Consider the following 26193-nt stretch of genomic DNA (forward strand, 5'->3'; position numbering starts at 1 on the left):
CAATGTCGACATATGGGTCCACGCGCCGCCATAGATGAAACAAAAAAATAGGTGGATCTGAAGCGGTTCCTCCTCTTTTTCCTCCCTATGCGACGATGTGTGTCACCACTATATGCAAAAAGGGAAATCCATACACAAACTTTTGGGTTTATTTCCTTCTTTTTTCACAGATACACTTCTCTTTCTACTTTTTCTTGATCCTCTCTCTCTATAGTTGGTTTGGATGATATGATCGTGATTAGTTCGATGAGGAAAGAGACTTGTGTGTTTAAAAGTGTATAGAGGTTAAGTTGTCAGTCAGTTGCTTGAGAGGCAGCCGTGGGCAACCTAGGTAGAAGAAGGGTTACTATTGATATTACTGGTAGTGGTTGAAACTAGTGTATTAACCATAAATAGGTAAGGGAATGTCACAATTACTTCTTTTTCTCTCTTTCTCCCCCCAATATATATATATATATATATATATATATATATAGTCTGTCAAGGTGAAAGAGGTTATGTTTGAAGGTTGTCATGAAAGGGTCAGAGCTTTTAGGCTGTTGGACAGTGGTTTATGGGATATGGTCGTGAAGTATAAAGTGACTAACAATGTTGAAATGACTTGTGGTGGAATCAATAGGTTGAAATGTCCAGTGGGTGTTGGAGGAATGATCGAGGTTTATTTTATAGGTTATAGATGGAAATAGATGATTGTTATGTTTATTGACAACTTAAGGTAATAGGTTTTGGTTGGGAAGGTTTCAGCTAGAAGTATGGGTGTTACAACTACTATATGGAGGCTGCCCTTGTTAGCGATGATTTAGAAAATGAATGGTCAATCTTTGTTGATGGCTCTCGGTAGCTGCTTAAAGGCTAATATTGGTGGTGTTTACAATGAGATTAATGTTTGGGTATATGTTTGTTTCAATCTTGACACCGGAGATGATTATTGTTTTGTGTGGTTTTGGGTATGAGTGAAGGTGGAGAAGAAAATGAGTGGTTCTTAGATATAGTTGACAATAGAGGAGAAAAGCTGGATTCTGTGGAGAGCTTAGGCCTTTATGGAATATATGGAGGCTAGAGTGGACCTTTGCTATTAAGGAAGATAAGGGGTTTTAATGGGAGGAGAGGTCGATTGATGGGTCACAACTGTTTTTTATTTTTATTTTTTGCGTTTACTTCTTTTTTTAATAGAGTGTTTTAGTTTGTATCGGGTGTTGGTGTATATGGGAAAGGATGAGAAGGAGTGTTTTTGTCATATTTTTATTTTATTTTATGGCTAATGCTCTAACTAATTTCTCCCCCCTTTAAGGTATGTATAAGCACTTATTTATACTACTCAAAGTATTCTTTTCACATTTAATATTTATAATGTTCCACACCCATCTACTATTTTCTTGATTTCTTTAAAACTCATATCATTTTCTAGCTTCTAATTTTTAAAATTTCTTTTCTTTTAAGACAACATTATGCAATTAAAAATTTCTAAATTATTCCTCATTATGTTTTCACTGAAATTTTTCTTTTTTCTTGATTGATTTTTTTCTCCTCTCTCTCTCTCTCTCTCTCTCTCTCTCTCTCTTTGAAAATTTATCACTATGAAAATAACAAGAGATATGATCGAGAATTATGAAATGACTAAAAATTGGCTAAATCACGTCAGAAACGTACCTTTTAAGAATTTGGTTTTTTTTTGTATTTTTTTTGGAACATTTTTGAAAAAAAATAGTAAAAAATTGGGTTATAACACTTTAAATGATAAATGTATGGGTAGATGCTCTATTGAGTCAAAGAATGATAAAGGAAATATCATCTCAAGTTTGTAGATTGTCTAAACTATATTCCTTTCAAGCCTCTTCATGTGTTGGTATGCAACTTGTTAGAACTTATATCTCTAAAGAAATAACTGATCTTCGTGAGAGCATCTTATATGCCTCTAGGCAATAAATCCTGGTAAACAAGTGAAATGAGTGTTTGCATAAACATGTGATAGTTATGGCTTTTCATTCCATACAATCTGCAATCCTTTAATTCATCAATCTAGATATGTTTGAAGCATGTGCATCAAGAAAATACAAACTCTTAAGCCATTGTTAGACAAGTAACAATGCATTCTTATTTAAGACAAAGTTGGTTTTGCGACCCGTGACCCATTATAAACTAACTCTATATTTTTACGGTGATAAAACAAAGTTATATATATATTATAGTCTTCATGTTGTCCTTCATCTTCCCTTTCACGACCTTAATCGTGTTAAAAATATTTTCAAACATGTTATTTTCAATGTAAATGACATCAATATTATGACTGATGAGATTGGTCTTCCAATAAGAAAGCTCCCAAAAAATATTATGACTGATGAGATTGGTCTTCTAATGAGATTGGTCTTTCAACCATATATTTTTACGGTGACAAAACAAAGTTATATATATATTATAGTCTTCATGTTGTCCTTCATCTTCCCTTTCACGACCGTAATCGTGTTAAAAATATTTTCAAACATGTTATTTTCAATGTAAATGACATCATTATTATGACTGATGAGATTGGTCTTCCAATAAGAAAGCTCCCAAAAAATACTTTACTTTAACCAATTGTGGGTCACATAAAAAACAAGAAACTTATGTTTACCGGTTTGAAAACCAAACACAATGTCATTGTACTGCGACACCATATTGTACAATTCTTCACTCAACGGTACTAGCGGTTTAATATCCTTTTTAACTTTACTAACATAGATGTCTTTTTATTTTCCATCATTTATAAATAAAAAAAGGATATTTTACCACCATTTATTAACATAAAGGCCTTATTATTTTCCATACAATATGAACATGCTAATTTTTATGCGTGCTCCAACCAGAAACCATTTTATACTCAAGGAAATCATTGATAGTTCACATCGAAGCTGCCTTTATCTAGAAATTCTATTTCCTCGAGACATCTTACATCACAGTCTCGGATGACCACAATTGTTTCAACTCATTAATCAATTGTCGAAGATAAACATCTATATTTCGACCCAGACTATCCGGAATGGGTATGATCGTAAATAAAAACATGAACTCTGACCTCATACACATTCTAGGTGACAAGTTGTAAACCGTGAGTATCATTAGCCAACAAGAATAAGAAGCAGCAAATGACTTGAATGGATTAAATTCATCTATATACCTACGATGTATGTTCCTTGATTCAATTAAAAACTAAGGATACACCTTATTAAAATGTTTATAGGCTTCACCATTGGATGGGTGCACCATGATTCCATCCATCGCATCATTTGAATGATGTCATGTCACGTGCTTATTAGTCTTTGAAAACATGAATAACCTTTACAATCTAAAAGTGATTGAAAATTATCTAAGTTTTCTAATAACACCTTTAATCCAATTACAATATCCATCATACGCAACCCTTTGGGTGAATCTCGATACATCCATGAATGATCATTCATTTCTTATATTAAACCTATATAGAATATTGATGACAACATGTATTAATTATTAATTATATGAACTAAATAAATTAGCTAATATTGGTACAACTCAAACTTATTCAATTTATTTTAATAGTACTCTTAAATCATTATCAATTATTTATATAAATTCAAATTCATACACATTTACTAAAATTTTAAAACAATAAAATTAACAAAATATAAAATGCATCCATTAAATAAGTCATTATTTATTTTATTACAAAACATCTAAGTCAAAAAATCAAAATCAATTTCATCAAATTACAAACAAATACAATTTCTCAAAATCTCAAATAAACCCTAACATGTACAAATCATATATTCATACAACAAATATCCATGGAAAAAAGCTAAAAAACAAGTAAACACACAAAGAAACTACATATATTACAACAATATATAATAAAGATTAATATTTTAAAATTGAGTTCAAATAAAAAATAGATAATTTTGCTTACTTGATATGGAGAATCCTAAATTTTTTTTTAATGAAAACAATGATGCTGACAGACTGAGTGTTGGTGTGGCAAGATTTGTGGTGATGGGATATTGATTTGTGATAAAATAAGGGGAGGGAGTCTGCTGTTTTTTGCAAAGGAAATTAAGGAAGAATAAAAAATAGGGGAGGGGGGGTTGCTTGCTAGGTCATAACTTAAATATTATCGATGGATTCACAAATGGATATTTCCAACGAGTTTATTTCGTCGGTATTTTCATATATAAAAATGACATGTCATTGTATCTTTTTGTTTTTTTAATTCGTTCTTTTCTCATTGTAATTCTATCGGTATGCACTAACATAAATTTTCCATTGGTGTTTATTGATGGACATAACGAGGAACTATTTCGTTAATAAAGTTCACCACAATCTATCGATGAAAATTTTTCCATTTGTATTTGTCAATTTTTTGGTAGTGGATTCATGATATTTAGGCCGAGCAAACTTCAATAATTTCTTCCAAGATGGAGTCAATCATGAAGTTAAGTTCAAAGAAAAATAAAACCTTGATCAATGTAATCCAAGCAAAATATGGGGTTGTTTAACATGTATCACATATGTGGATTGGACCTCATGTACTTTATTCTTATTTAGTTTTGTAATCAAATCATTTAGTTATATGGATTTAATTTAAAATCATTAGTTAGTTAGAGTTTATTTTGTAAGTTATATTATATAAATAGTTGAAAAACATGTTTTTTTATACCATCATTAAGAATTGAATAGCATAAATGTTTTTTTTTTTGGGTATTTTATTAAACTTTAAGAACTAATCAAAGTTATCATTTTTGTGGCATTCTAAATATATATCTTCGGTTTTTGGTTTAAGAAATCATATTGGTCAGAATTTTCTAATATGATTTGATCTTTCTTAAATAAGTATTCAATTATTACTTGTGGATTGTAAAATTTAACCTTTTAAAACGGCATCACAAGCTATTATGAGAATATATATCTTTTATTATCGAATAAAAAAAAACTATTCTCTTTTTCTTGTAGACAATTGGGTAATAATTGATTTTCAAGTCTGACATTATGAATTGAGCTTGATGTTTAGAGATTTCAGTAGGGTTTTAATTACTGTCCCTATCTGTTCCAAATTAAAGCCTGGAACTTCTGACGAGTATGCTCGGAAGATATGAAAAAAGACAAGTCCCACCAGCATATAGGGTCCTTTTAATAATAACAAAGGATGAATATATTGGTTGGCTTAGGGTTTGATGATTCCATGAAAAGATGAGGTCCTTACAGACATTAAGGTAAGCTCCTGCAAAGTTATCTCATATTTCGCTTTATAAACCCTACACATTGTTTTCGCTTTCTTTTCGCTTTTACAGAAGTAGAGAAAAGTCATCCATACCATGCAGGTTTTGGCACCACAAGAAAATGAACCTATGATACCATAAACCTGACCACCTACTGTATTTAGCTTCTTCTTTTTTCAAGTTTTTTCAATATCATCTGGCATTTTTATAAAAAATCCAAGTGTAGAGAGGTCCCCAGGATAGCATACCTAAACCACATGGTTATTATTGGATAGCAGATTGAAACTCTATAGATTATTTTTTTTTGTCAAGTAGTTATATTTATTATTTAGAATATAATAACATAAACAGGTTAAAAATATTAATCTTTTGTGAATGAATGCCACGAATTCCTTATGGAATTATAGATATTCAGCAGAGTAATTATCTCATATGCTCCAAGCTTGTCATTTTTTTTCTCTTTTATTAGGAAGATCAGGTGGGTATAATAATCATTTTGTTTCGTTTCAAGGGAAAAGGCTTTAGAGAAAGTGGGTTGAAAATTGGGTTCTTCAAGAGGCATTTTTTTTTTAAAAAAAATAAAACTTAACCAATGTATAATTCCAATTTTTAGATTAAATGCTTAATTAATAATAATTTTTTCTTTGAATATATAGTAAAGAAAATGACAAAATGGAACTCTTTAAATTATTTTTGAAGCCAACTCTTTCTCCTTTCTCATGATCAATATTCTTGTGCATTTAGTATTGGATTTCAAATATGGGAAAAGCGTTTTGTGTTGGAAACTGGCTCGAATGTCTTCACAAAATTATTGCCACCATTTATGCCCTATATTATTGAAAGGAAGAGATGAGAATAGCCCGCCAAATACTTACCTCAACATGACCTCACTTTTGACTTGAAGGGCATATTATACACAAAGCTGCAAAACCCATTAGATACTAGCTACAACCTCCGTGAAATGATTTCTGTGGTTGGCCAGCCAGTTGTGATATATCAGAGAGAATGAATGTAACAAAATCTTGAGTCACAGAGCCACTATCTCATGAACTTTGACTGGTAAGGTATAATAATATATAAGCACGAGCTTCCTTTTTCACTGATGAAATAATTAAACTTGCCTAAAGTTCTGAACTATATGATTCTGCAAAAACAATAAGACAATAATATTCGAAAATAAGCCAACCTTGTCAGAGAGCAATTAATTAACCTCGAACTTGCCCTAAAGTACTCAACTATGGGTATTATTAAGTTAATGCCAATTAAAAGAGGGAAAGAAAATAAATAAATAAAGAGATTGATTTAGATGGAAGTTGTAGATTGGAATTAAGGCAATAATATTAGGTTGTTTTTTTATAAAAAAAAAAAAAGAAAGAGAAAGAAAAATGCAGCACATGCTCCCACGGCAAAAAGCAAAATAAATTTCTTTTAAAAGGGAAAAGTATATGTCTTTTGAAAAGCTCAGTTAAAGGTCATCCCTTTGCCTTTTTGTTTGGCTGAAGTTATGAAAGAAAACATGAACCAGAAAGAGTGTCTTAACACCAAGAAATTTAACATCCAGCTCAAAAAAAAAAAAAAAAAAAGCTTTGAATGTCTCTGCATAAATGGAAAGATGCTTTGCTTAGCTCTTCTTAAATCTGTGCCCCACTGGCCCCCAATGGGGCTCTGATTCTTATGCAGGGAGAGAGAGAGAGAAACTATTGTTTGTGAATGGAGTTTGTTTGTGTCTATGTCTTTGGAGACCTTGAGAGGGACGAGTGAGCCTGTCATTAAGCCTTACAACTGTGGCACTGAAAAACATGGCGTTCTTACATTTACATTTATATGAGAAGACCAGAAGATCAGTGATCAAAAGGACTATCTGATTCCTCTCACTCTCGTTGTTTTGTGTTGATAATTTTTTTGAAATTTTTATGGGCTATAAATATTGGTCAGCAGTACTTTGGCCTATATTAATGGCGTGGGAAGGGTCACCTTCATTTTCTGACTTAGGAATGCAAACATATCCACATAGTCCAAATAGAAAATCCAAAACTACCAAAAGTTTGAAGGAAAGGAGTTATGATTGTCTCTGAGCTTATTCAATGAAATAGTTTCAGAGTAGGAAACCTAATGAACAACTCATATTTAGCAATTTCTTTATATATATATATAAAAAAAACTCCATATAGCAAGAGAGGAACAGGTCCACAAATTTGAATCAGAAAATTGAAAACCCATTATCATAATTTCCATTAATTACCAAAATTAACGAACAAATAATAACTTCACACATACTGATTGATATTACAACACTTCACTAATCCACTTGAGATTATAATCACAACACTCACTTGGTATAATAATCAATAGATAGAAGAAAAAAATTATAAGAAAGAGAGAGAGGTGGATGGGGTTAATAATGAAGAAACAAATACATAGCTAGATAGGAGGATTAATTATTTCATCTGTTAGAAGTTTTTGCGAGACCAATCCCATTATTGTGCTTTACTTCGCCTTCTGTTATAGATGATGACATGTAACTGAATACCAAAGAGTTTTCATCTGTTGTTGTTCTTGCATGGAACTTCTGTTTGCAAGCATGACAAGTGATTTGTAGAATAGTGGAGTTGATTTGCTTTATTGCATGCTGTCTCAAAGCTTGTGCTTTGCCTAGTTCAGCTTGAGCTTGTTGCCTAATTCTCTTAGCATTGGCGAATTCTTGCTCTGCCAGTTCAATCTGTCTTTTCGCTTGTTGTCTTGCTTCTTCAGCATAAATCTTCTCTGTCATGGCCATCCTCAACTGCTCTCGTGCCTGTTCTTTAAGCCTTGAAGCACCCAATTCAGGTTTTGGACTGTTATTGCTCTCTCTAGGAAAGCTTTTGCCAGCATGATCTTTGTTTGTGTAAGTGATGTTTGATTCATTTCTGTCACTAACATCACTTGACCCAATTGAGAGCTGCAACTGAGTGGAATGATTATCATCTCTCTTAGGAGAAACTGAGACCTCGGGGGGATTTCTTGATGTGGTCGAAAGCTGAAGCTCCAAATTCTGGTAGTGTGCAGCACTTTTTGAAGAATCTGTTTTATCCACAACATCTGTAGCCGTAGTAGGGCTAAAGAACATGGCATGATCACTCGTTGTTGTTGGCCTTGGTATTATCAAAGGAGGCCAAGGAGCTGTACTCAAATTGTTATCACTAGAAGGACTTGGACTTGAAGCAGTTCTAGACAAGCATGCAGCCGGTTGTAGCGACTGTGATTCTGATCGGAGTCGCCCCATATTGCAGCTATCTTGGTGTTCAATAAAACTCTCAACTCTAAACACACACACACACAAAAAAAAAAAAACCCTTTTAGCGCCTATAAAGAAATACAGAATAATAACTATATTGAATACCAATTGATGAAATTGGACCAGATGTCATGCCCGTACGTTGTGGTAAGAAGATACTGAAAAAGGGTCCTTGTTGACGGAAGGAAGAGATCAAGTAATAAGTGCATTAAACAAAAAGTAAAAAGAATTGAAGGAGTGATAATTAACTAATGCTTTTGAAATGCAATTGACTTGGTGGAAGAAAATATTAATTAAATATTTGGATAAAACCATGTTTATCACAACTTTAAGCTAATCATTTACCAGAATAGATACAACTTACAAAAGATTGAACAACCAATAATAAATAATTAAATAAAAACTGTTTTTGGGGCTTGAGCAGTCGATGGAAGGAATTTGAGGGAAGAAAACCACCTTCAACAACTGATCTTTGGGAACCGTGCTCAACAACTGTCAATAAATGGCAGTACTACTTATAAACTTGGATTAATTAAGGTTCCATCAATCAAAAAGAAGAGCACCATCCTCTAGGAAGGAAAAAACATATCTAGAAATAAAAATATCGATGGAAAAAAAGAGCAGCAACCTGAGAAAGTTAACATGGATGGATCTATAATAAATATTATTAAATAATTAACCTGGAAAAAACACGGCCGCAATCACAAGAATGTCCACGGGTGCCACAGGTTTTGAGATGAGCTTTGTAATCAGATTGAACAGCATAGCCCTTGGAGCATTTTTCACAAACCCATTGTTTGTGATTGCTATGTTTTCTTCGAAAATGTTTCTTTATACCAACAAGATCACCAAGCGCGTGACAAGGGTCATGGTGCAAGCAACTAGGCTCTGGACATACGAATACACGTTTCCTTACAACTGGGGTCTCTCTCTTTAGTAACTTCCATGGGACTTTATGCCTTCTTCTATGCATCTGTAGGTTTTGGTCTCTTTGAAACCCTTGGTTGCAGATCTCACAAACGTAACGATCGGATTCCAATAGTGTTTTTGGCGATAAAGAAACCACTTCTGCATCTGGATCTATGCACACCAAAACAAACCGATGAATATGTTTATACATGTACCTAGAAACACTGGACAAGAATTCAAGAATATATATACATACAACAAATTACCTGGTGTTCCCGCTGGCCTTCTTTTCCTCTTGTTATTGCTATTTCCATTTTCCAAGCAAAAAAATGGCTCAGGATTAGACGGAAGTGAAGAGGGAGAGCTATTGGCTAACATGGATGAATTCTTGTTGATTCTATCTTGCGTGTGATTATAAAGAAACAGAGAAACAATCCCCCCCACCTCTCTCTCTCTCTAGAGTGTATTTTTCAAGTGCTATGGATGTGTGGGGGAGAGAGAGAAGAAATAAGAGAGCTATAGAGGTAGCTAAGCTAAGCTATAGAAGGAGTAGTAGAGGAGGAGAAGAAAAGCCATATTTACTTTGGTTTTCTTTCGGTTATTATCAGCTTTCTTTATTATCTCAGCTTTCTATCAGCTTTCTTTCTTTCTTTCCTTTCTTTTCTTTGCTGCAACACTCATCTTCGCCAGGTATTGTTCGTAGAGTCTTCTTCTTAAAAAGAAAACAAGGGAGAGAAAGAGAGAGAGGGGAAGGGAGAGAGACAGAGACAGAGACAGAGAGCCAATCACATTGATCGAAACTTGATCCCACAACCAGAAATATGGGCCAGAAAGGAAGGAAAAAAAAAAAACATCCCCACAAAGAAACAACCAAAGTCTTGTAATTATTTGGCTTCACAAACAGTAAAATTTTTGCATGCATATATACAAAGGCTAGGAGGAGGACATCTCTCTCTAAATACACGCAAGCTACCTATTTTTGTCACCATTTTATATCTTCTTCTACTGCGACCCCTACTATTCTCTCTCTTCCTTTCGTAACTCGAGGGGACTTGAAGATTCTCCATTGACCAAAGTGCCCTTTCGTAAGACCTTCAGTAACTCTGGTTAATTATGGATCTGAAACTGGAGCAGCTTTTTTAAAAAGGTGACGTTGAGGATGATCAGTCACCCTCATGGGTAGATTAGTCAAATAGAAACTTGTATCTCTAAGCAAGATGGTTATCTTTAATTAATTGGGATCATTGGCCTATGTTTGAGCTTAAATATGAAATTAATCTATACTAATATATAAAATCTTTCATTATTATATGCTTGTGTTATTAATTACTTTTTATTAGAAGAGGAAGGGTAAGATTTAGACTTGTATGCTCTATGGTTAAAGAATCAGAAGTTATTGATTAAAAGTTTAATTAAGCTATTATTTATATTATACTTTAATAAAATACAGATAAGATTGATCATACTGTTAAATAAGTATTATTTTTTTAATATAAAAGTTGATTAAAATAAACACTACTTAACATAAAATAAAAACAAACAAAAAAACAAGTAACATTGAGCTTAGATGATCAGAGCTAATTTCCAAAACATTTCTTTAAAATTTTCATGTTAAATTAATGTGTGATTGTTGTGCATTAAAATTAGTATAGTTCGATAAAAATATAACTCGAACTCAAAACTTTATTCTAATATAAAAGTTTTACTTGAATTAAGAACATTTATTTTTAATTTATTGAATAATGATGATGGATTGAGATATTCAGATGTATGTATTTCAAATTTTAATGGCATGTTCCTTTCAATTTTTTCTCAATAATATAATTTCCATATAAAAATTTTAATATTATATATTTTTTTATGTAATCTACTAAAATACAAGCTAAATAACTCGATTTATTTATACTAGTCCTAGATCTATATTGAAGTGAAGAAAAGTCTAAATAAATAATTATAGAGTTATTCCATATATATATATCTAGACTAAAATGAAAACAAATACCATGATAAAAGACATTTTACTATACTAAATTGGAGTAAAAATAACTACTCTAAGAATCCTTCTAAATCATTAATTTTGATCAAATCAAAGTGTTTTATTTTTTGTTTAAACTGTATGTTTTCGAGTAAAGGGAAGATTAATCACTATCAATCGAAAGTAATACATTTAAAAAGAAAAAAGAAGATCTTAATTGCATGCTTGAATATATAAACTAGAGATTTGTCAAATTAGAACTAAGCAAGAAGAACTTTCTCTGTATTCTTTTGGATTCTTGCTCGCCTAATTTTAAAATCCTCTACTTATACTAGCTAGTGATTAATTATTATACTAGCTCCGAAAGCAGGAACCATATCTAAGTTAATTTCCAAAACCAAGCTGTCCTTCAAATATTAATATGATTTTTGATTAGCCCATTAGAGACTTGTCGTTTCCATCTCGCCTCAGATGGTGTTAGACAAATTAAATACATTTTATATGGTCCCAAAGTACCTAACGTTAATAAAATACTTGTTTCCTGTTTGTTTTTATATTTTAAAAAATTTTAAAAAAATTAAAATTTTTATTTTTTATTTTAAATTAATATTTTTTGTATTTCCAGATTGTTCTGATGTGTTAATGTTAAAAATAATTTCTAAAATATAAAAATTATTATTTTGATGTATTTTCGAGTTAAAAACACTTTAAAAAATAATCACTACCATACTCTTAAACTCTTAAACATCCAAATACATGTGTAATCCATACTCTTACATGTACTACATACGTACGATTGAAGTTGAACCTTCCTTGTACATGATTAATTCAAGTGCTTATAACTCTACGTAGCATAATAGCTCTAAAAAGGGAAAAAGTACTTTGAATTAATACAAACGGCATGGAGGGTGCATAACATCATTGCATGACACGTACCACCATACACAAGAATATACCATGTCATTAGGCCCCTAGATCTAGGCCTTTTCTAGTCCCAATCTTGGCCCATTTGGAATGATCCCTTGCATGTTGCCATAAAATCAAACCACCATGATCTATTGATCTTAGCCATCGAATGCATGAGCTACTCTAAGCAAGAGATTCAAGCACCTCAAGGAATGGTGGGGATGATATTGTGCAAGGTAACATGATGCATGGAAGGAGCATGGAAGCATCTCTCGGTGACAAAAGAATCTAAGTAAAGGGGAAACTCCAACACAGGAGATGTGGCCTCCTGTTTGGTGGCTGCCGGGGGAAAGTTTGGGACCCGCCTCAATGCCCTACCATAATTTCACCACCTCACCACGCATATCAACTTTATCTGTATATGGATTAGTATAATGAAGATAAAAGGAACCTTATATAGCATACAACTAGAAATTAAACAAATACACATATGTATGCACTTAAAAAAATCACCAAGCCATGAATATATACAAAGCTTAATAATGTCAATATTTTTAGAGAGAGAGAGAGAGAGAGAGTCTCTGAGATCTTCCTTGATGGGTCAGTGCTCGTAGGTCGATTAATTATGCTTATAAAAGAAGGGAAGGACTGCTATAAAACAAAAGAAAGTAGATTAATCTAGTCATTAGTGTTAAACAAAGTGTATGAATAAAAGATTCGGGATCAAGAACACAATTGGGGAAGATGATTGCAAAGGACATTCACTTGCGATGCTGCATGTGTTTGAGAATCCTACTCCCATCATCCCCCCATTCCTTCCAACACAATAAACTATGTATTATACTATAATTAAGCTAAGCAGCTTTGCTTTTCATTCTCATTATTATATTTCCTGTTTGCATCGTGAACAAAGTAGCCGCAGGAAATATATATAGAGTTAAGATGGGGCCAAGCTAGTAGAGTCATTAACCTTATTTTCTTGGACCTGCCCGATCCCTAGAAACCATATGTATTGATTAATTAGGTTAATAAAAAAAAAGTGAAGATGATGGAGTGAAGAGGGAACTTTCGGTCTTGACCAGCAAAAGGCTACTAGAGGGGAAAAACAATGTTTCTTTCTCTCTCGCAATGAAACTGAAGTCATGTTCATATTTCTTTATCTATATCTAAGGTGTAAGAAAAGAGAAATCAAAAGTGAATTTATCGTGCAAATCAATCCACAGGCAATTAACTTGAATCTGTTGGCAATTTTGGTGCTTGTGTGGTATGTACTTGCATCTTCTATATAACTCAATTTAAATCTCAAACTCAAGTGAAGATTAAAAATATGAGATTTTAAATTACTAGATTTGAAGGGTTTTATTAAAAATAAGTACTAGATTTAGATATATATTAATTAAAAACATTGCAATATTTAAATAAAAAAGTATATGAGAACTTATGCAATGCAATTGGGTTAAGGAAGCTTAAAAAGTAAAACCCTTTTCAGTTAATGCATCTACATGAACCCTAAATCTCGTTCAAGTAGTAGCCTTTTGTCATGTGCCTTTGCATGTGATCCTTACTGAAACTACTCGTCTTCTTGCTTTTTAATGTAATGTTACATAAGCAAAACTCTCAAAGAAACAATTTTGATTTATCAAAATAAACCCATTTGTTAGTTGTTTCTTCATCCTTTATAACACCATTTATTTTTTTGCTTATTCTCAAGCAAAACTTTTACCAATTATATCAAAAATATTGGAGATTGTGAAGTATCACTATGCAATATATACATACGAATAATATATATTCTTACAACTAAGGATATTAATACATCCTTTAAGCCAAACTATTCATATGATGTTAGAAAAATTATCAGAATGTCGCTTCCTCATAACCAGAAAATCTCATAACACTGATGAAATACTCCGTCAGTATAAACACACTAATTCTGTCGATATAAAATCACCGACGAATTTACCGATGGAAACATGTCAACAAGAAGTATCCTGCCATTGATGTCATATCTGTCAGTAATTTCATCGATAATTTTTATACCAACAGATATAGTGACAAATTATTGTCATCGGTCTTTAAAAAAGAGGTCGACCAATATCTATTGCCAAATTTATTGGTGAATATTACCACAGAAATTTTGGCAGATACTTCTGTAGGGAATATGTTTGTCTCACCGACAAAACACCGACGATATATTATGTCAGTGATTTTATCGGGATGGATCAAAACAATTAATAACTCTATGTAATTCTCCAATAAAAAGGTCGAAAATTTATCGATATAAATTTCATCAGTATTTAAACAAATTGTATGTTTTTTTTGTAAAAAAAATGATATAAAACAATTTCATAATTCAATTAAACAACATCAAATAACTAATTTAAATTGGAGAAAAAATTTTATATAATGTAAAAAACAATTACAAATTGCTATAAAAATCAATTATACTGAGGAACAAATTTTATAAAATGTAAAAATCAATTACAAGCTCTAGTTGCAGGTAGGGGTAAAGGGGGAGGAAAATCTAATGGAGGTCCACAGGGGAAAAGGTTATGATTGGAAAAGTATGCTTCATACTTTGCCATGATCTCCTCAAACTTCTTTTTTTTTTGCGCTTTAAACTTTGCCTCGATACTACATAATATAATTTTTCACACGACAGTACCGATGGTGGAACATGTCTTTCAGCTTTACCTTTCAAGAAATCATTTATGTTTTTTCTATATCGATAACAACTTTACAAGAACCTCTAATGGAAATTTTAAAAAAAAAGTTTTATCACCGTTATTTAAGGTGAAAGCCTTGTTGTTTTCCATATAATATGGACAAGCTAATCTCTCAAGTGTGCTTCATCCCGAAATCATCATATACATAAGAAAATCATTTATAGTCTACATTATAGTTGTTTTTATTTAAAAAATTTATTTCTTTGAGACATCATAAGTCAAATCCCTAGATGACCATAATTATCTTAACTCATTAATCAACGGTTGAAGACAAACATCTATATTTCTACATGACTGTAAGTATCAGGTATTACTGTAGATAAGAACATGAATTTCAGCCTCATACTCATTCTCGGGGATAAATTGTAAACTTTTAATATTATTTTCCAAAAAGAATAGGGTGTAGAAAATGACCCAAATGGATTGAACCCATCTATATACAAACCAAGACGCATGTTGCGTGGTTCCATTTAAAACTAAGAATGTACCCTATTAAGTTGCTTTGAAGCTTCATCATCATAAGTATGTATCATTACTTCATCCTTTATATAATAAGAATGATACCATATCATAGGCTCAGCTGTCTTTGAAGACATAAATAATATTTGCAGCCTAGGAGTGATTGGAAAGTATCTTATTTTTTTGTATGTTGCAGTCTTTCCATTACCCATATTGGGTATATACCAAGCATATCCACAAATTTTGCACTTGGTTAAATTTACATCTTCATCATAGTACAACATGCAAAATTTAGACACATATCATTTTTTTAGTATTTTAGACTAAGGGGTTTCATTATAGATTTTGCAGTATATAAGTTTTTTTAACATATTCCCTTCAGGTAAAACACTTTTTGCCCATTCAATTATGCTATCATAATCGGCTTTACCTTTATTATAATCTAACTTTATGGTAAACACTCATTCAATGGCTAATAATTTATTGTGATTTGTGCACCCATATCATAATAGATCATCAAAATCTTTTAAAAGATAAAAAAACTTAGTTGTATCTACATTTGGTTCTTCATCTACACGTGAATCTTTACTTGAATAACCATGACTTATTCACATTACATCTATCACCATGCTCCTATAACAATTGCTATTATCATCGACAACTTCTTGTATGATGTTAGAACTAGATGTTGAGCTAACAATCCTTTCTAACATGGTCTTCTAAAGAACATAGGTTTCTTTATATGCAAATCAACACAGGTATTTTTCAACAAACCTTTTTTTTAAGAGATGCATCATCACAATATCTGGTTGGAGGAACTTTTTGCTTTTACACTTCACACATAAAATATTTAATTTCTCCTTCACTAATATTCATCACATTTGAAAATGCAAAATTAATAAAACCTTGACCCCTCTATAATAATCTTCTCTATAGAACCTTTGAGATGAGTCTAGATATATTCACGAATGATCATTCATTACCTAGAAAACCTATATAGATTAATGATGATAACATTTATTAATAATGTAATAATTAATTCAAAATTTAACTTTGGTAATTAAAACTTAATTCATAATTTAATAACCAATTATTTTTTTCTACAAAAAATATAATGATACGTAAAAATATCAACTAAATAAATCCAATTAATGGCAGGTAATTGATAACCCAACTAATAGTCTATCATTTGTTCAATTCAAACTTTTTCAATCAAAATTAATACAATTAAATTGTTATCAATTCCACAAAAAATAAATTACTCCAAAATCTCCAACATAACAATAAAATTAATAAAATAATATTGTTATCCATTAAATAACCCATAATTTCTTTCATTATAACACACCTAATTTATAAAATCAAAATCAATTGTATCAAATTACGAACAAATTTAAATTTTTTCAAATTACAAACAAATCCTAAAATAGAAATCAAACCTTAATTCTATATGAAAAAGGTTGTAAAACACAACAATATACAAGCAAACCACATTACAAATACTAAAAAAACAACAATAGATTAACTTAAAACATAAATAAGTAGATTTGCTTACTTAATATAGAAAAAATTTAAATAAAATTGTATCAAGATAATGATGTTGACATTATCGAATGTTAGGTGGCTAAAATTTGTAATAATTGAACTTAGATTTGTGCCAAAATATGAGGGAGGGGCTGTTGTTTTGATTTGGAGAGAAAGAAGGAGAGGAAGAAGAAGGAATAAAAGGGAGAATAGGGATTTGATCGGATATAACACTCTTAGATTTATTGATGGATTATATTGTTGGTCATTCCATCAGTTATTAATGACATGTAATTTTAATGATGGATTCACTAACATAAAATCTTTTTATTTTTTAATTATTTTATTCTATATGTGATTTTATATTGGTATTAATTTAATGATAGAAATGATTATGTCGCTATTATAATCAGGAATTTCTAACCAAAATATTTCATCATTATAATCATAAAAAATTACATATGGAAAATTTATCATCAATAGTTTTATTAGTAATAGATAATTTCAAGTAATTTGACCAAAAGTTTAAGCTTTGATGACAAGAATAGTAACATATCTTCAAGTCAATCTTTCACATTAAAAAAATAATAACTAACATATTTTTCGATTTTATCTCACCAATGCATGATACAAGAGTGTTTATTCATATTAAAAATGTACTGCTTGAAAAACAAATTAAAGTTTTAATTGTATGTATTAATTTAGAGTCGCGCCCTCGTCTTCTCTAAAGAACACCGACGATATATTATGTCAATGATTTTATCGGGATGGATCAAAACAATTAATAACTCTATTTAATTCTCCGATAAAAAGATTGAAAATTTATCGATATAAATTTCATCAGTATTTAAACAAATTGTATGTTTTTTTTAAAAAAAATAATATAAAACTTTTTAAAATAGAATAAACTTATCTCTTAGAAGAGTATTTCTTGGTGCAACAACCAAGCATACCCAAGCGTGTATTCCCAAGGTATATGCACAAGTAAATGCTCAATTCCACTCCTCGAAAGAGAATTATATTTGAAAATTTTTAAAAAAAAATAGTTTTTTTTAAGAAAAAATAACATTATTATTTTATTTACTTCACGAATGAATGTTCATTACTGTTTATGCTTATATAAAGTGAGAATAAATAATAAAGTAATTATTAAACTACAACTATTTTTTTTAATAAACTTAAAATGGCTAGTAATGATTGTAATATGTATTATTAATAATTAAGATTATTTAATATTAATTTATATTAATATTATTGTACATATTCTTTCATTTAATAATACACAAAGAAATATTAAAATCCAATTTTCAAGATATCAAAATAAATCTCAGTCAATATATGTTAGATGTTAGAGGTATCACATCTCACAAATTTTATTTTACAATTATTGTATTAATTGTTAAATAAATTTACCAATGGTTAAAATTATATATCACAATACTATATTTATTCTTCCATTTAACAGCTAAAGAAAATTGTGTTTGAAAACTTTTAAAAACAAATCATTAATTATTTCCAAAGAAGAAAAAAAATATTTTATATATCACAATGTTTATGTTTATATAAGAAGAGAATAAATGATCAATTAATTATTTAACCATAATTAATTTTTTTTAGTAAACTCACAACGGCTGGTACAGTTATAATAAGTAATAATAGTAGTAATTACAATTTTATTATAATATCATAATGATTAATTGTATTAATATTACCAAAAAATTTCCTATTTGATAATAGAAAATATTAAAATAAAAAAAAATATCAGTCGGCATCACAATGCCAAGTGTTGAAGGCATCAGATCTCACCATATCCATTTTACTATTATTGTATAGAGGATAAATAGACTAGACTAATATGAATATGAGGAAGTGACAGTACAAGTGAAAATGAAGGGGAAAAGAGGATCATAGAAACACGATCAGATTTGCTCCAAGATAATGTTGAAAAAATAAATTAAAAAGCTAGAGAGACGGCATTGTTCAAAGGAGAGGTAATAGCAAAAATAATAATAATAATAATAAAATAATAATAATAATAATAATAAGAAGAAGTCTGTCAACCTCTCCACCCTCATTCTAGCTGCAATTTTAAATGGTATAATTTTTCTATCTCACTGTCTTACCCTATTATTTCTTTATATTTGTCCTTTTTTTTAATATGATTGTATCATTTTTCTTATATAATTTGAAGGTGTTTAATCACTTTTTAAGAGAAAGGTTGAAAAAGATAATTAACTGGAAATTATCATAATATATGACTTAAAAAAATTAATGTTGTGTATGTGTATGTTAGTGAGTAATATAAAACTATTTTTCACCTAAAAATTTAAACTACTGAATTTAAATATATTTTAATATATTATTAAAATTTTATTAATTAAATGATCAGTTTAAATCTTATATTTTTTATTTTATTTAATAAAAATTAAATATAAAATAATATAAATGATGCAAGTTTTAAGATAAAAAAAACTTGAAGTTGATGATTGTGTTAGAGTTGCGTGTGAGAAACATCAACTCTCCCTGTATTCTTTTTATTATTATTTTATAGGTAATGATGAAAATTAAAAGAAAAACATAACACGAAGAAATAAAAAAGTATTTGTTAATTGTAAGTGAGGAACGAGCGTGCATGGGAGACAATAAAAAGTAAAATATAAAAAACTAATAAAAGCCCGGAAATATCCAAGTTGCAATTAAGTGCCTAATTAAGAGGTTTAAACCTTTCTAAATTTCTAAAAATGGTTAATTAATTTTTACAAATGATCTTGAGAAATAAATAAATTTTCAAATCCATTATTCATGGATGTTATAGTTCTCAATCTTTTGTTGTGAATAAATAAAGAAATAAATAGAAAAGATTCGAATTAATAGAAGCAACATTTAATGAGCTTGTCCCAACAATTTACGACCAGACATTTCAACCAAGTATAAATATCTCTGTAAAAGTTTTCATTACCACTTAATGGCACTATATGCTCAAGAAGCTGGCAGAAGGGGGGAAAAAACCAACCAAAAACACATGAAAACGCTTTTGAAAATATAAAGATGTTTTGAAAAAATTTGAATTTTGTTATTTTTTTATTTAAATTAATATTTTTTTTATTTTCAGATTATTTTGATACGCTGGTATCAAAAATAATTTTTTAAAAATAAAATTTTTTTTAATGTATTTCAAATAAAAAGTACATTATTAAAAAGTAATTACAATCACATTTTCAAACAAGTTCAGATGTGCTCTAGAAGCTGGCAAAATAAAAATATTAAAAAAAACCGGAAACCCATGAATGCTAAAAAATAAAAAATAAATATTTTTTTTTATATTTTCTCACAATGGGGCTAGCTCCTTTCCTATCATATATATGGCCTGCCTACTCTTACTATATGATTCCAAATAAATCAGAAATACGGAGAAGGAGGAGAGGGTATGAATGTTGGGTGCATAATGGTATCTCTGTCACCTCATAATTTCATGATGGGAAGGCAGAACGGAAGGGCCCTCCCTCCTTTCACACTATTCTCTGATTCCTTCCTTTGTCTATTTCATCTTTGTTCGTATTTAAACGGCTTCACCAGTACATTCACGGATAAAGCCCAATTGTTTTATGAGCTAATACATATTTAATTAAATTACAATTAAAACAAAAGCTACAAGACATAAAGGATTCATTGTGGACCACCAAAAATTTCCAATAGTAAAATAATATTTTTTATCATTTAAAAAAAACTAATAAAACTTGTTACTGGGTAGTATAATTTTTTTTTTACCATTGATGCATTAGACATTACTAGATTTATTAGGAACAAATAATATGTATATATTTTTTTTAACACAATAAAATGATTTTAATGTCCTTGAAACAAAAATAAAATTCAAATTGAGATTCATGAGTGTTTCGGTATTTTTATGTTCTGTTAGTATAGTTTGATTACACTACTTTTAAATGTAAGAAATTAAAATTGATGTACAGGGACTTCTTTATAATTTTATTATAGCCTTTTAGTTATAAGCACGTGTAACTCCATCTTCCATGACAACATTGATAAGCATTATGTCATCCTCTTAATAGTGGCTAGATTCGTGTACACAAAGAAGCATTTATTGGACTCCAATGAGTTTTTTATCCTTTTCCTCCTTGTTTTTCTCTTCTCACCTTGAAAATACATGTATAATGAGGAGCGATTATTGGACTCCAATGAGTTTTTCTTTTCTTTTCCTTGTTTTTTTCTCTCCTTACCTTGAATATACATACATGAACACAGAGGAGCGTTTATTAGGCTCCGGTGAGTTTTTTTCTTTTCTTTTTCTTTTTCTTTTCTCTTACCACTTTGAATTTTGTGTCAGCCTTTCAAAAATTAAATGTGTCCTCTAGATTTTATTTGTATCAATTTTCATTTTCATTTTTTTTGTTGTTATTTGTTTTGCCTTTAATGCTTTTTTATGTTGATTTTTTTTTTCAATTTTATACCTAAACATTTTATTTCATTTAATTTTTGTATCGAATTTGATCCTTATTCTTTTGATTGCTATTTTTTATCATTTTCTTGAGTTTTCTTTCAATTTCATCTCGTAATATTTATTTTATTTTTGTATCCAATTTTGTCTTCATTCTTTTGATTGCTTTTTTTTATATATCATTTTCTTGATTTAGTTTTTTTTCAATTCCTCCCGTAACATTTTATTTTATTTTATTTTTATCCAACTTTGTCATTATTCTTTTAATTTCTATTTATTTTATTTTTATTTTTTTATGATTAGAAATCTTACATCATGATTTTTTTTTCTTGTTTTTCTTTTATGGGATAATCTTAGTTTCATCGTTTAGGTTAGCATGATTTAACTTTGATTTTTTTTAGGTCTCTTTTTAAATTGATTTTCTTTTTTAATTTTATCATTCGACATAAGGTTATTGGGCCTTGAGCTTCATGATTTTTCCTGCTTTTCTTTCTTTAAGTTTATCTTGATTTCATATCTTAGATCACGAGTTAGTTGAATTAACTTATATTGACTCAATTGTTTTTACTTGATGTTTTTTAGTTTTTCTTTTCATCATTTTGTTTGATTGAGAGTTGAGCTCCATTGTTTTATTCCATTTATTTTGTATTGATTTATCTCGATCTTACAACCAAACCATGGATTTGGCATGTTGACTCCAGCCATGTTTTTTTGTCCACTTTTAAAATATGTTCATCATTCAATGTTTGATTTATTGGTAATTAAGCGTCATTTTTTTTCTCTTTATGAGGTTATCCCATTCTCATTTAGTTTTTTTTTTTTTGGCTATCTAATAAGATCATTGAGACATTTTAGAATAATTTGAAGGAATTTTATCATAATATTGGCAAACGTTTATTTTTTCAATTGGTCATTTACGCTTTATTTAATCATACTATTAAATTAACTGAAATTATTAAACGTATTCATGTCAATAATTATGTTCCTAGATTTTTCTTACTTCTTTAAAATTGTTATCATCGCCTTGACATTCTTTTTTTATGTTAGGAAAAATCTGACCCAGCTTGTAGGGTAGCGCAAGCCACCTATTTAGTAAACTCTTATGATGGGTTTACCTCTATAATCTATTAAAACTATAATTACATTAAATAAAAATTTAAAAATAAAAAGGTTTAGTAAGAGGTGATATATTCTGGATTCACAAAGTCTTAGTCCTTTCTTTCTTTGATCATCAATTTTTTTAATCAGTTTTATTATTCAATGTTGTTTTGATTGGGGTTTGGAGTTGATAATTTGTTTTAAATTGTCTTCTATATGGTTATTATGGTCTCAAAAAAATATCCTAACATCGAATTGGTGCTCGTTTTTACAAAAAGGAATTTGATGTTATTGTTCATAAGAGATTGAAATTAAATGAGGGCACTAAGCTTAAAAAAAAAAATGACAGCCGTTTTATTTAAAAAAAAACATATTGTGTCAATTTATGTCCTCTCTTTTTTAGGTCATTTTTTTTTTATCATTCAATATTGTATTATTTAGGATTTGAGGTTGATAATTTATTCCTATTTACTTTTTATTATGGTCTTGAAAAAAAATCTCACATTGGGTTAGTACTCGATTTTATAAAAAACAATCATGACAGTGAGGGAATCAAAATTGAAACAAAGAAAAAACGGGAGCCCTTATATATATATATATAGACATTATGGTGTTTGGGCATTTTTGGTAAATTTTCCAATAAGATATTTTAAAATTTTCTTTTTGGTTCTTTTTGTTTGGTGATTAATTGTTTTAATCCATAAACTTCATTTTATTTACATTTCAGTTTTTGAGTTTGAGAGAGAAGAAAAGTTGTTGGAAAACAATATACGAGAGAGTTCTACATCTATGATTATACAATATATTTTATTATTGATATGGCATCTAATATGAAAAATAATTTCTCTTTGCTGCTTTAACTCATCCTTTTTTACTTAAACACTCACTACATAACTAACTCTAAATGACTCATCCTTGCTTCTTCATCACTAACATCTTCAAGCAGTGATATCTTTTCATCATCATTATCATCACTTTTGTTTTCCACATCCCCATGATCATGCAAGATCATATCTCTTTTGTTTAGATACTAAAAAGTTATGTGTTAACCATGAAAATATTTAATATTATAATTATAAGGTGGTTGAGATTCAAATTTACTTTTAATATTGACGAAGACTTCTTTCTTGCTATTAGGTGTTTCGGATTTACTTTTTAAGTAGCCTTATAATTCTGCTTCTGAATCGGTTTTTATAAAAAAAACGAAATATAATTTTAACTTGACTTTGAATGTCCTTTTCTCTTGAGTTTTGCTCTACCTTTATAGTTATACATACCATATCATCTAATTCTATATTGTTCTATAACTTCATAACATTTGCTATCTCTAGATTCAAACAATTCAAAAATCTTGTCATAATAGCAACACTATCATCTTTTATATATTTTTTTAAATTATAGCTACCTTTATCTCTTTAAGGTAATCATGTACTCTTTTAGAACCTTAAGGTTATCATTGTCTCATAACCCATGTCAAGATTGACGGATTAACCTAAGTTGATTTAATTATTTTTTATCTTTTTTTAACTGATTTTTTTCAATTTCATCCTTCAAAATTGATTTGAATGAAAATTAAGTTTCATAATTTATTTTGATTTACTTTTAATGAGGTTTATCTTGGTCTCATGATCAAAGTCATGAGTTTAGCAGAATAATCAGTGTTGACTCGGGTTATTTCTTGTGTTTTTTTTTATTGATTTTTTCTCAATTACATCTTTCAATATTTTGATAATTGGAATTGGTTTTTATTTTTTTTTATTTGCTTCTTATGGGGTTATCATAATTCCACGACCTAAGTTGTGAGTCTGGTAGATTAACTTGAGTTAACTCGAGTCTTTTTTTAGGTGATTTTTTGTTTTTTTTTTCAATTTCTTACTTCAACATTAGGCTAATTGAAAATTAGGCTTCATAATATTTTTTTTATTTACTTTCTATATGGCTATTATGGTCTTATAACCTGAGTTGTGAATTTTGAAGCTTAACCTAAGTTAACCTGAATCGATGCAATATGTTATCATCTCAAATTATTTTTTTAAAATATATATTTTTTTATTTTTTTAATCAAATTATATTTTTTTACCGGTAGTCTGAGTTGTTTTGAACTTTCTAAGTTAACTTGATTACATCAAATCAACTTTTAGTATAAATATATTTTACTAGAAAAAAGTGTTAGCAATATGTGAATATTTTTATAAGTTAAAATAGAAAAAATTTTCTATTGGTTTTAAGGTGAAGAAAGAAAATAAGTATTTGGATTAAGGGCGTGAGAATCATTTTTTTCTTAAATATTTATTTGTTACACATGGAAACAAATTTTCCATAAATACACCGATACACTAAAATTTTCTTTTATAATAAAAAGACAATACAAAATATTATTAATGTTTATTATATTTTATATATATAACAAGTCTTCTTTATGGAGTGGAAACAGTATTTTGTATCAATATGACTATTAGAAAAAAAAAAACAATGATGACTTTGCAATTATAATATTATTAGAAAAAAAATAAACAGTTATGTGCTGTAAATTAAACAGTCAAATCTATAAACTAATTTCTTCGAATTGGAAATAAAACAAATTTAAAAAATATTGGTGTTCTTCCTTTTAAAATGGTGGTTATGAGGCCTTAATGAGGCGTTGAAAGTGAAAAGTTGTGAGAATTATGAGCACCGTACGTTGGTGGCTTTAAAATATAGTTTAATTAATTAGAGCTAATTAAGGTTATGATGGTTTTCTTTCTCTGCAATTATGAATTTTTTTTTTAATTACGAGGTTTCTTTTACTCATCGTGTAATCTATCTTCTTCTTCATCCTCAAAATGCATAGCTTAGTCTCTGTTGATTAATGAAGCTAATTAATCAGTCCCTATTGGTAATTAAATAAAATAAATAATCACTTCATCGATCACCATTGACTTTTCTCAATTTAGTCATTTTTATTTTAAAAAAGCCTTATTTCCTAATTAAAATTTATTTTCTTCCGTACTTATCTCTTCTCTTTTCCAAAAAAAAAAATAATCCAAAAACAATAATCCAATTTGATTTCAGTATAATAATAATAATAATAATAATAATAATAATATGTTAAATTATGTATCAACAGACTTCGCTTTAATATAAATAATCCAAATACAATGAGAAATTCAGCACCACATGTGACTCTGTGACTTGAATGACCGACAACATGCGATCTTTGTCATGTTGAAAATAAATTTTAGCCATCTTCGTCCACCAACATCCAATGTACGTAATTCACAATATCAATCAGTTGATAAATAATAATAATAATAATAATAATAATAATAATAAAAGAAAAGAAAAGGTTGTTCTTTAATTATTTCAATTGGCATGTGGAATCATTAACTGACGACATATAAAAAAAGAGTAGCCATGTATATTGTTGATGATTTTTATTTTTTTATTTAGGACTCAGTGTGTGTTTGTTAGTACGGTAAGGAGTATTTTTATAAGTGTTTTTTTAATTGAAAATATATTAAAATAATTTTTTAATTTAATTTTTTTATTTTTAACATTATTATATTAAAATTATCTAAAAGTATTAAAAAATTATTAATTTAATATTCTTTTAGGTAAAATACAATTTGAAACACTTTAAAAAGCAAAAATTATTGGAGCTT

General features: G+C 29.2%; 1 protein-coding gene across 1 annotated transcript; it reads right to left on the reverse strand.

Moving 5' to 3' along the window:
* Positions 1-7433: 7433 nt before the first annotated feature.
* Positions 7434-10221, reverse strand: LOC133675929 (protein indeterminate-domain 16-like). Its single transcript, XM_062097489.1, has 3 exons — positions 9675-10221; positions 9180-9579; positions 7434-8524 (listed from the first exon to the last, which is right to left on the reverse strand). The coding sequence occupies exons 1-3, from the start codon at positions 9784-9786 to the stop codon at positions 7669-7671; spliced, it is 1368 nt and encodes a 455-aa protein (XP_061953473.1). The 5' UTR covers positions 9787-10221; the 3' UTR covers positions 7434-7668.
* Between the last annotated feature and the right edge of the window lie 15972 nt (positions 10222-26193).

The sequence above is a fragment of the Populus nigra genome, chromosome 16, assembly GCF_951802175.1.
Source record: "Populus nigra chromosome 16, ddPopNigr1.1, whole genome shotgun sequence".
Lineage (NCBI taxonomy): Eukaryota > Viridiplantae > Streptophyta > Magnoliopsida > Malpighiales > Salicaceae > Populus > Populus nigra.